Source organism: Martes martes (genome assembly GCF_963455335.1).
Source record: "Martes martes genome assembly, chromosome: 11".
In the NCBI taxonomy this organism is placed as follows: domain Eukaryota; kingdom Metazoa; phylum Chordata; class Mammalia; order Carnivora; family Mustelidae; genus Martes; species Martes martes.
The window spans coordinates 33,083,461-33,096,377 of NC_137899.1; the positions used below are offsets into that span (position 1 = coordinate 33,083,461).

General features: G+C 38.1%; 1 protein-coding gene across 2 annotated transcripts in view; it reads left to right on the forward strand.

Annotated features, from left to right (window-relative positions):
- GRM3 (glutamate metabotropic receptor 3) overlaps positions 1–12,917 on the forward strand; it is a gene marked incomplete at both ends in the record, with an annotated part of 95,270 nt that overhangs the window by 61,483 nt on the left and 20,870 nt on the right. Inside the window, one exon of one of the 2 annotated variants that reach the window (XM_080819013.1) lies at positions 7,133–8,199. The exons of the other annotated variant lie outside the window; for it this stretch is intronic. Within the exon in view, the coding sequence (XP_080675139.1) occupies positions 7,133–8,199 (1,067 nt within the window). The remainder of the gene's footprint in view (positions 1–7,132; positions 8,200–12,917) is intronic. 2 annotated transcript variants of the gene reach the window in all.

The following is a 12,917-nucleotide window of genomic DNA, read 5'->3' on the forward strand; positions in this document are numbered from 1 at the left end:
TGTTCATTTATGTGAAGTGCTTGCATGTATTTTCTGCATTCAAATGATCTAGACATTAGACCATACCTTGCGGTATATTGGACAAATTTAGTACCAGGTACACCAGTATTAAAAAACAAAATCTCACCCGAAGTACTATTTGTTCACCACCCTCTTTATCAAGCACTCGTTACATTATTTGCAAAATATCATTTCCGTAAGTTACTTTGCAAGCTGTTGTGCGTGACCTTGCTCAATTATTCATCATGCTTTTTTAACTTTATAGTTTTATTTTTATCACAATACATGCACATAATTTTTACATGAATTCAACTAGCTTATGAGAAAGAACAACTGTCTCTTGCTTTTCTCTTTTTCCAGCCACATCCATTCTCCACAGATATTCACTTTGACTCTTTTGATAATGTCCTCACTCCATTTTCTCTCTCTCTTTCTGGAACTCTCGTTGATTGAATGTTGAAATTCCACAGAGTAGTCTCTAGTTTTCCTGTTTTTCCTGCTTTCCTTCTCAGCATTTTTGTCAAACCTTGAGTTTTCTCAAATGTATCTTTCCATCCTTGTATTGAATTTCTAGTTCTGCTGTTTCTTTTCCAGAAGCTCATGACTGTTCTCTGATTGTTCCTTTTTAAGAAGATGCTGCACCCTTTTCTTGTCTCTCAGGGCACATTTGTGCTTTAAAGCGTTTGCTTTGCTCCTTGTGCTGTCTCTGTGGACTTCACGTTTCTTTGTTCTGCTTGTCTCAGTTGCTCTCCGGTTAGAAGTTCACTCAAATGTAAAACTGATTGGCGATTTCTGCTTTCCTTTTTTTTATTATTTTTTGAATAGGTAACATATTCACATGCCTCAAAATGCAAAAAGTCTATGAAAGAATTGAATAAAAATTTCCTTCCCATCTTTGTCATGCAACTGTTCTTTTCTGATTCTGTGCCCATTGGTAACCACTTTCTTGAGCATCTTTCTGGAGTTCCTTTATGCATATAGTAAAGAAAGGAATAGATTCTTCTATTTTTTCCATTTACATAAAGATTGCATATTAAATATTATAGTATATGTACTGCTTTTGTTTACTTCTAATGGTGTCATTTTTAAATTTGTCATATCTCCATACCATGTGGCACCCAGAATGATTCCTCATTTCTTTTCATAGCTATACAGGATTCAGTTTTCTCATTATTGATCATTTCCAGTATTCTTCTATTATAAAGTTCTGAAATAAATAAAACATTGAAAACATCATTTGACACATATGCAAATATGTATATAGGATACATTCCACAAATTGGAGATGCTGGCTGAAATTCATGTGTATTTATAATTTTGAAAATCTATGTCAAGTTGCCCTCTGTTGGGCACACACCAATTTACCTACCCACCAGTAGTGTAATGAGGCTTCTCTAGAGCCTCATTAGCAGAATAGGTGCACACATGTGAAATAGTTTTAATGTGCATATTAGTTTTGTATTGCCTTTGGAACAAATTATCACAAATTTAGTCACTTAAAGCAACATACACTTATTAGCTAACAGTTCTTGAGGTTAGATCCAAAATGGATCTAAAGTAAATTGCAACTTCACATATCTTGTTAAATGTATCCTGAGGTTTTTTATTGTGTTTGATGTCATTTAAATGGAGTAGTTTTTTCCCCGATTGTAATTAATATATACAAATTACTTATATTTTCTGTTCTATCTTAGCAAATCTCCTAGTAATTCATTATATCGACAGGAGCTATTGATTGTAACTATATGCTCAGCCCCCAAATGTGATAATCAGGAAAAATAAACACTAGCAACATTAGTCCCCTCAAATGATAAGATTAATTAATACATCTTATTGTGTCTGGAGGAGCATATTCTCACATTTTAATATTTTAAATATTTTTATTATGAAATGTTAAGCCATACAGAGAATATACTTAGTTCAGTTTATGAAGTACAAGAATAAAATAATCATTCATGGGAAACACTTCATCTGAACAAGAAACAGAAGATAACAAATGGGTAACCATCTCTGCACTCTTCCCGGGCCCATCCTTCTCCATACCTCCTTCTCACCCAATACGCATTATCCTGAATCTTGTCTTTATCATTCATTTGCTTTTTCTTAAAAGTTTATCACTTCTGTATGTATCCCCAAATGGTATATTGAGTTTTCTTCATTTCAGAAGTTTATAAAAGTAGAGTCATATTGTCTTCTCACACAATATTGTTTCTAAAATACATCCATCTTCGTTCCCATTGTTACCGTTAGTTTTATTTCACAACAATATGATGTTGTGAATAATACACAAAATATTTTTTTGGTGCCAATTTTTTGGAAACTGAAGTTGTTTCTACTTGTGTTTCCCTTATACACAGTACTTACACCATTCATCTACATGCCTCTGGTACACATGTATAAGAATTTCTCTAGGGTACATGTGTAAAAATGTGATTTCCAGGTAACAGATACATGAGTATTTAACTTTACTACCAAATTGTCTGCTCCAAATTGCTGTGTATGGGTTCCTTTTGCTCTATATATTTTGATATGGAATGTGCCAATTTTTTATAAAATAAAAGCTTATGTGATTTTGATGAAATGTATCATATAGTAAATATTTGGGGGCCATACAGTCTCAAGTACAACTACTCATCTTTACTGGTGTAGTGGGAAAGCAGCCATAGATAATATGGCTTAACAAATGAGCATGGTATGTTCTAATAAAACTTTATTTACAAAATAAGTAAGAGGCAGAATGTAGCCCATGGGATATAGCTTGCCAGCTCCTGCTCTATACATATTTCAGTATAGGTATTTCACTTTTAAAGAATTTTAATAGCAAATATATTAGCAAAAAGAAATAGAGACAGATAAAATAACTATGACAAACTATTAACAATTAGTTAATTCTACGTGATCCCAGTACTGTGGTGTCCACTGTACTTTTCTTTTACTATTTCAGTAGGTTTGAAATTTTTCAAAATAAAAAGGTAGAGAGGAAAAACACTGATGAAAATCTAAACATATTCTGCCCCTCAGCTTTAAAATAGTCTCATGAAAATAATGGCAACATTCTGCAAAAGCAAGAGCTAAAGTCTTTATCTATGATCTTTTAAAAATGTATTAATGGTCAACATTTTCCAACAAGAAAAAATGTGGGAATTGAAATGTTATTAGCTTAGCCTCAGAAGTAGGAAGCACTATCAAAATTCTTATATTAACATCAAACTCGGTTTCTTTATTTTATGCTTAACAAATCATTAAAAATTTTAAAGACTCCTTTCATATATCACAAATAAGTGAAACCTTGAATATTTTAACATGTTTTACATCAAATGCAAGAAGCTCAGATGTGTAATTTATTCTGTTAACCTCAACTACCCAGTCTCCCCCAATATCCAGTTGGTGACCTTAGATCATTTCCAGAAAAGATTTGTAAAAGGAATGTTTTCTATTACTAGTGTTTATACTGTTAGCTCACAGGACAACAGTCTTATCTGTAACCTTTTCCAGCTCAGAAAACACAAAGCAAGCATTTTTTATCATCTATCAAATACATTACTCTTAAGAAACTTTAAAATATTTGTTAAAATAACAAAGAATTTGGGGCTCCTGGGTGGCTCAAGTCGTTAGGCGGCTGCCTTCAGCTCAGGTCATGACCCCTTGATCCTGGGATGGAACCCCACATCTGACGACCTGCTCAGTGGGGAGTCTGCTTCTCCCTCTCTCTCTGCCTGCCTCTCTGCTTACTTGTGATCTCTGTCTGTCAAATAAATAAAATCTTTGAAAAAATAACAAAGAATTTAAATTAAGAACGTAAAACATATTCATTTCACAAATCTTTTACAGAATAATCTGATATCAGTTGAACATTGGTGGAGATTGATTGCATAACTGAGAGTAAACAAATTAATAACACATCTGAAGTTATTACACTTGATGTAAAATGTGTTAAAATATTAAACATTTCATTGATTTGTAACATAAATGGAGTAACATATGAAAGGAGTCCCTAAAACTTTAGTGATAGACCAAACAAGGTTAGTTTTATGTAACATAAGAATTCTGATACTGATTCCTACTCCTAAAATTATAGTAAGAAGTTGTTTCGACTCCTATTTTTACTCATCCCAACAGATATTAAAGCATAGTCGAAAGTTGTATCAATGTCAAAAAGATTGTACCACTGTAGAAAGAGATGAAGAGATAAAACAAATACCATAGACTTAATTATCATATAGTTTCATATCTGGCAAGTGCTAAAAATAAGTAGAAAATGTTCATTTTATATTTTTATATTACTTTATTTATAATTTTCATTTATAATTTGCAGATTTAAAAAACAGAGTCAGAAAGATTAATTTGGCTAACTATTAAAGGACAGACATGAGAATCACATACAAGTCATCTAAATCCCAAACTGTGCCCTCATACCACATTCCTCTGTCTCACTATTAGCTCAAAGCCACTTCACAGCCAGAATATAGACACACATAGGCATATGTGATGGGGTCGTGGAATGTGACAGAAAGCTAGGTAAAGATTAGTTAGTAAAGTTGAAATGAAAAAAAAAAAAAAAATCCAAAACCAAAAAGAGGGGAAAAAAAAAAACAAAAAAACCCCAGTTGAATTGCAACTAAGATAACAAAATCATTAAGAGAAAAAAATCATAAATGAGGAATAAATTTGGCATATCGGACTACACTTGCTAACAGATTTTATATGTGATCTGAAACATCATGGTAAACCACCCAGTGCAGGCCACCAGGGGCATCTATGAGCCCTAAGCATGAGAGGGTTACTTGGTAAATTATCAAGTGTCCTTTCACCAAGGACCCAAGTACGTCAATGAGGGACCCTTCTCCTTCATAAAGTATCTCACCCAAGAAGGGTAAGATGTTTGCCCACTGGCTGGAACAATGTGAACCCCAGAGAAGGTGGAATGGAGTTCAGGAAGAAGGCAACAAAGACAGAAAACCCCTGCAGAGTAAGGACACAGTGTCTTCCAAATTCCATTTTCTCATTGCATGGCAGGGTTCTAGCTGCACACATTAGCTAAGCTATATTTCTTAGCCCCTCTTGACATTGAGTGTGGCCCTGGAAAACTCATTTCTACTGAATGAGATGTGAATGGAAACAGATGCACTTCCAGGTTTACCCTTTTAAGAAGCAGGGACACCTGCTTCACATTCCCTCCTTCCACTGGATGGGTACTGATGAAGAGGAGACCCTGCAAATTGGCACAGCCTCAAGACAAAAGGAACCTGGGTTCCCAAATCACCTTGTGGAGGAGAGACACCCACAAACCCAGACCTCACGAGGGAGAAGTAAACATCCCTGTTTTTGAGCCATTGAACAATTTTGGGTCTACTTATTGACACAGGCAAGCCTAGTCTAACTAGTAGAGTCTGCCTGTGCACCAGTAGATATCAGCAACATTCTTCTTCTACACCCACTGAAAGCATAAAGATGGACAGTGTGAAACAGTAAGCACACAGACCAAAGCAGGTAACATAAAAACGGATGGTCAGGGCGGCAGCAGACACTGGCAAGAGAAACATGATAAACAAACAGCTGGACGAAAGGAAACATAGATGCTCGGAGAGCTGCTCTTCCTGAATCCTTGCAGCAAGCTGTGAGACAGGGAGAGGGCTCTGGACACAGTATCACCAGGAACAAACTTTAATGCACTGTCACCTAGCTTCCATATACTGTTGGTGCCTTTAAGGTATCCAGGCCACATATGTTTATGAGAATATAAACATGCTACATAGAGCATGAATATACCCCAAAATATGAAAATATTAGGGTTAAGGGATTGTGGGTGGGTTACCATTTTTTCCCTTCTGAGTCACCTGAACTGTTTAAAAGCATACCATAGGCAGCCACTGTAGAAAACATTATGGAGATTCCTTAAAAAATAACAAAGAGAAATACTATATGATCCAGTAATTCCACTACTTGAGTATTTACCCAGAGGGGAAAAAAAAACACTAATTCGAAAAGATAGTGTTTATTGCAGCTTTATTTACAGTAGCCAGGATATGGAAGCAACCCACATGTCCACTGACAGATGAATGGATAAGAAAGATGTGGGGTGTGGGGTTCATTGGTTTTACCATGTGTACCACAATGAAATATTACTCAGCCATTAAAAAAAAGAAACTAGATTTTGCCTTTTGTGACCACATGGATGACCTCAAAGTTATTATGCTAAGTGAAATAAGTCAGACAGAAAAAAGACAAATACCATATGATTTTACTTGTATGTGGAATCTAAAAAGCAAACCAAATTTTAAAAATGCAAAAACCAGACGCTTAAATACAGAGAACAAAATGGTGGTTGCAGAGTGAAGACGAGTGAGGGGATGGGGATTAAAGGTACAGAATGGGATTAAGAAGTACCAACTTGCCCTGTAAAGTGACTAATTCATGGAGATGTAAATTATAGCATAGGGAATTCAGTCAATAATATCATAATAATGTTGTATGATGACAGATGGTGACTATATTTATTGTGGTGAGCGCTGAGTAATGTATAGGACTGTTGCATCCTTATAGTATAGACCTGAAATGAACATAACATTGTATGTCAATCATATTTGTTTTAAAAAACAGTTGAAAAAGGCAGCATACTGTACATTTGTAATGAAAAGCTTTTTCTTCATTTTGAGAGAGAAAAATTCTTCATATTAATTCTCTATTTTCATGAAAACATCCAACACTTTGTTGCCTATACACCATAAATACGTAATAAGGATGAGACACAAAGTTGTGACCGGTTCCTACCGTGAAATCTTTAAGGGAATGAATATTTACACACTGCAGAGACTCCAACTACGTGTTTGCCAGTTTCTCTGTTACATAATCAGCTCTTTTGAAGGCAGGCGCTGTATTGTGCTCAGGATTTTCCCGAGCACTTGGCACACAGGAGGCACTTGGAAATGTGAAGTGAATGATTTCGTAAATACATGAGTACTCTAGTAGCTTTTAATGTGTAAACTCCATGGTAGTCAATTATTTCAGCCTTGGAATCCCTGTTCGCTGTTTTATCAGTTTTGCTAGAAGCAGGGCATCAAGTCATTGATCTCTCCTTCAATGCCTAAACAGTGTTCTTTTTTTTTCCCCCCTTTCACTTTACATGTCACAGCTCCATTCAATCCAAATAAAGGTGCGGATAGCATTGTCAAGTTCGACACTTTCGGAGACGGAATGGGACGGTACAACGTGTTCAACTTCCAGTATGTGGGTGGCAAGTACTCCTACCTGAAGGTCGGTCACTGGGCAGAAACCTTATCCCTGGATGTTGACGCTATCCACTGGTCCCGGAGCTCAGTCCCCACTTCCCAGTGCAGTGACCCCTGTGCCCCCAATGAAATGAAGAACATGCAACCAGGGGATGTCTGCTGCTGGATCTGTATCCCCTGTGAGCCCTACGAATACTTGGCTGACGAGTTTACCTGCATCGACTGTGGCCTCGGGCAGTGGCCCACTGCAGACCTGTCTGGCTGCTATAATCTTCCTGAGGACTACATCAAGTGGGAAGACGCCTGGGCCATCGGTCCGGTGACCATTGCCTGCCTGGGTTTCATGTGTACCTGCATAGTCGTGACTGTTTTTATCAAGCACAACAATACGCCCTTGGTCAAAGCCTCAGGCCGGGAGCTCTGTTACATCCTGTTGTTTGGGGTCGGTCTGTCCTATTGCATGACCTTCTTCTTCATTGCGAAGCCATCCCCAGTCATCTGTGCGCTGCGCCGACTAGGGCTAGGAACATCCTTCGCTATCTGTTACTCAGCCCTGCTGACCAAGACAAACTGTATTGCCCGCATCTTTGATGGGGTAAAGAATGGCGCTCAAAGGCCGAAATTCATCAGCCCTAGTTCTCAGGTTTTCATCTGCCTGGGTCTGATACTGGTGCAAATTGTGGTGGTGTCTGTGTGGCTGATCCTGGAGGCTCCAGGCACCAGGCGGTACACCCTCCCAGAGAAGCGGGAAACAGTCATCTTAAAATGCAATGTCAGAGATTCCAGCATGTTGATCTCTCTGACCTACGATGTCATCCTGGTGATCTTATGCACTGTGTACGCCTTCAAAACTCGGAAGTGCCCAGAAAATTTCAATGAAGCTAAGTTCATCGGTTTTACCATGTACACCACGTGCATCATTTGGCTGGCCTTCCTTCCTATATTTTATGTGACATCAAGTGATTACAGAGTAAGTCTTTGAATGGTTTCTTCTTTTCCTTCTTCCCTTATCCTGCCAATATTTTGCTATGTAGGATTTGAAATAGACTTACTTCTTTTTTTTTTTCAAGATTTTTTTTTTTTTTTTTACTTATTTATTTGACAGACAAAGATCACAAGTAGTCAGAGAGGCAGGCGGTGGGGGCGGGGCGGGGGGGAAGCAGGCTCGCCGCTGAGCAGAGAGCCCGATGCGGGGTTCGATCCCAGGACCCCGAGATCACGACCTGAGCCAAAGGCAGAGGCCCAACCAACTGAGCCACCCAAGCGCCCCTGAAATAGACCTATTTCATCTCATTTATTAGGTTGGTAACTGCAAATGCCATGATGAACCATCATATTATATATGGAAATCAATCCAATATATTTTAAAGGCACTTAATTAGTGAGTATAATACACAAAGCACCGTGCTCGTCACAGAAAGGAAAATAAATGTAAATGACGTGGTCGTTTAAGCAATTTGTAATCTAGTAGGAGAAAAATATAATACACGCGCCCACCTAAAACTTTTAATTACATTTAGAAAGTGATTCACTAGAGGGTAAGAATTAAACCACTAAGAACCTGGTGAGAATACTTTAAGTAAGATGAAAGAGGTCCTGGCTGCCACAGATTAATCCGTAAATTAAGAGAGACTTTCAACATAAGCCAAAATCAGATCCAAACACTGTGACTCAAGCTTCAAATAAGCATCATTACTTCTCTAAAACAGATTAAAACATAATGTTAATTTGTTACACTTGTTATACAATTTTAGTTTCTGTAGGTGTATGCTGCATATTCCTCCAACTAGTTAAAAAAATTACTGCATAAGTTCAAGTAACCTAATGAAGTCATTATTCATAAAGTCTTTAGCAATGCATAGTTCAAGTTTCTGGGCATCGCTATAATTCTTCTCTTCTGAAAGAAACAGTTTGTCATTCTATCATAATTTCTCAAATTGTTGAAATCATCCATCAGTTACTTTTGCATATATATTTCTGATTTTAGTATCTTCCAAGGAGTGAGTTTAAGAATTTTTTTCTCTTGAGGCAACTGGTTTTAGCTTCCGTATTTCTTAAGTTATCATAAAGTTTTCCAGAGGCAAAACGTTTCCTTGTTACCTCATAATTTCACAAAGTAAAGTGCTGCTGTAGGCTGTAACCGTCCCCAAATCTTCTGTTTACCAGCAATTCCTGTATTACCGAAATCTTGAATATTGCAGCTCAAAAAAGAAGACAAAGCTACTTAAAATATGGCCTCAAGAGACTCACAAAGCTCAGTGTTGCTTGTCTTTTAAATGATTAGCAACCACGTGACTCAAACCACAGACTAAACTAAAGGAAGAACAAGAAAAATAACAAGTTCAGGGTTGGGGTAATGGTCAGGCAGTTGGAAAATGTGTCAGTAGAGAAAACATCAGAACTGAATCAGCAAAATCAAAGGTCATATCACATGAGCCACTCGGGGATTAGAACCGAGAGAGTGTGGGGATTAAGATGGACAGCTAGAGCGAATGCATTTTAATGCTGCCATCTCCATCCTTTGTCTACACATTCACAGCCGCTCCTACAGATCTGGAAGGACTTAAGTTCTTAGGAAGCTATCTTCAGCAGACATGATTTAGGGTATGGAGACTGTGAACCAGTTACTATATTAATTATTTAACCCTGGATATGTGATTTGAAACTATTCATTCTCCAAAAAGCTACCAAGAAAAAAGAGCAGATGAGACTACTGAGAATAAACAAATAGCACTATGAAAATTTTATTTTATTGAATGAATTAATGTTTATTTGTAAAAGACCAAAAAAATGACGTTTTTCCTATCCCAGGATAGCAATATAGGAGATCAACAGACTCAAAGGAATTAGCAGACGATACCAGAAGTTTCACCGTGTGGCCTAAAGCAAGTGGGCAGAGGTTGCAGAGCAGGTCCAAGCTAATTAAGGCACCCAATCACACTGAAATCATCTGAGGACTCACTCCTTGCAAATAATTCCAATCCTAAATTTGCAAAAGAAACAAGAAGATAGAATGGAGACTCCAACACATTGGTTTTCAAATTCGACTGTGCATTGAATCAATGGGGTAGCTTTGGAAAAAAATGTATTGGTACCTGGAGCACGGTCCCAAAGATTCTCATTCAATTGTCTTGGGCTGTGGCCCAGACAACTGGATTTTTCAAAGCTCCCCAAGGGAGTAATTTGCAGCCAAGCCTGAAAACCACTGCCCTACTGAATCACATGCTCTTATTGTCTCACAGATGTCTTTAGGTCGGCATGTGCTGTTTTGAAATTCTTTGAAATATTTGTCAAAATTAGAAAACTGAGGAATTTGATACAAATATTCAAATTCTTGGTTTCTCTCTCTTTTTTAAAAGCTGGTTCCTTGGGGCGCCTGGGTGGCTCAGTGGTTTAAGCTTCTGCCTTCGGCCCAGGTCATGATCTCAGGGTCCTGGGATCGAGCCCCGCATCGGGCTCTCTGCTCAGCGGGGAGCCTGCTTCCCCCTCTCTCTCTGCCTGCCTCTCTGCCAGCTTGTGATCTCTGTCTGTCAAATAAATAAATAAAATCTTTAAAAAAAAAAAATAAAAAAAAATAAAAGCTGGTTCCTTTAATATTTTATTTTTATTTATTTAAGAGACAGAGATCACAAGTAGGCAGAGAGGCAGGCAGTGGGGGGGGGCGGGAAGCAGGCTCCCCGCTGAGCAGAGAGCCCAATGCGGGGCTTGATCCCAGGACCCTGAGATCATGACCGGAGCCGAAAACAGAGGCTTAACCCACTGAGCCACCCAGGCACCCCTTCTTGGTTTCTCTTAACGGACTCAAATTCCTGCATGCAACATTGAGCCAGACTTTGGTGTTTATGCCTCTAGACAGCTACCAATCCTAGAATGCTTACAACTGGCTCCCTTCACTTAGGCATATGCATGAACCTATAAACACTTGAACTTGAGACCACTATTCTAGAAATTCCAGTACAAGAATGAGATTTAAAATGTCCCAGAGGGAGACCAGGTGGTTCAGATAGAATGAACAGCATTAGAAAAGTACTCAGCCAAATATTTACAGGCAGCCAGTAGGAGTTTGGCCATCAAACAGTCAACAAGGTCTATGACTCAGTACGTTGCCACCCATTGTGAATTATAAATAAGTATAAAGCACTACTCTAGTCTTCAAAAAGCTCATATCCCAGATGGGAAAAAAATTAACAAGCATGAAAGAATTCAAGATTAACACAGGAGAATTTATAATTAAATTGGTGAAACAAGCTCTTAAATGCCTACTGGTTTGAAAAAAGAGTTGGATCAGTAAGAATGATCTTTCCAGGAATACTCCTTCAAGAGGAGGGAGTTCACACTGTACCTTGGTAGGAAAGTGCAGTTACAGATCTTAGAGAATATAAGGCATATAGGGAATATTCTTGAGGCAAGACAGGAATGAACCAAGCAGCACACAGGAATACTGGTCTTACTCAAGTAGAAAATGGGTTCAGGGGAGGAGTCTAGTGAGAAACTAATGGAAATTGGCCACTTGGTGAGATTTTTAACAGGCAGAGGAATTCATTTAAATAATGAGTAAGGGCTCTGAGGTCCTGCTATTTTTAAATTTTTATTTTCTTTTGGTTGGTTGTTGGCTCAGGCAAAAAGTGACATGATGAGAAGTAAGAGGGAAAGATAGGAACTCATACTGATCAACCCTCAACCTTATGCTAGATACTCTGCATATGTGAGTTCACTTATCCTCATTAGCACCCGGAAAGGCAAATGTTAGTATCCCTTTGAGTAAACAAACTCAGAGGATAATTAACTTCCCCGGTGGCACAGGTAAGAAATAGTAGGACTAGTTTTTCCAATGCAAATCCATGCCTTTTATATTATACCCCAAACTTACCTATCCTTAATATGGCAGATGAGTTTGAAAGAATGGAGTCTAGAACAAGCAAAATTAATTGAAACTATAAAAGCATCCAAGACCTAGCAAGCAAGAACTCGAGGTAAGAATCTAAAAATTCAAACATCTTTGAGAAATATCCAGGCCATCTCCTTCTGTATCACAAGATAGCATAAGAATCAAATACTGAGTCATCAGGGATCCAATGACGGTTGAAGTTATACAAATAAAAGCTAGGTCATGTTTGGGGGAAAATCATCCATAAAGGATTTAACAGTAATTACGGAGTGATCTGTTCATTCAAGTCTTCCCAAAATATTTGAGTACTTATTATGGGCCTTGGAGATGTAGCTATCAACACAAACATGCCTTTTATAACATCTATAACTTACAGGCTAGTGAGAGCAAGGGGAGGATAGGGTTGGAGAGGAAATAACGAACCCATGAAAATGCAAGGTAATTCATGCAGTGCTTCAAGGGCTGTGATGGAAGAAAAAGGGGGTGATATCACTGCAGTGTTCCTGAAGCTTCAGTGTACACAGCTCACCTGTGTACCTGGCTAAAAAAAAAAAAAAAAGATTCTGATCCAGTAAGAAACAAGACAGGTCCAGATTCTGGGTTTCTGGTAAGCTCTCAGGTAGTGGAGATGCTGCTGGACAAAGGACCATACTTTGAGTCTCAAGATGATGGATTTTATAGGATATGGCACAGGTGGGCACTTTCCCCACAGTAAGCAGAGCCTCTGGAGGCGACTGGAATTTTGACAAGGTTCAAATACTCACAAAGGCATTCCAGTTTTCCCATGCTGACTATTTTGA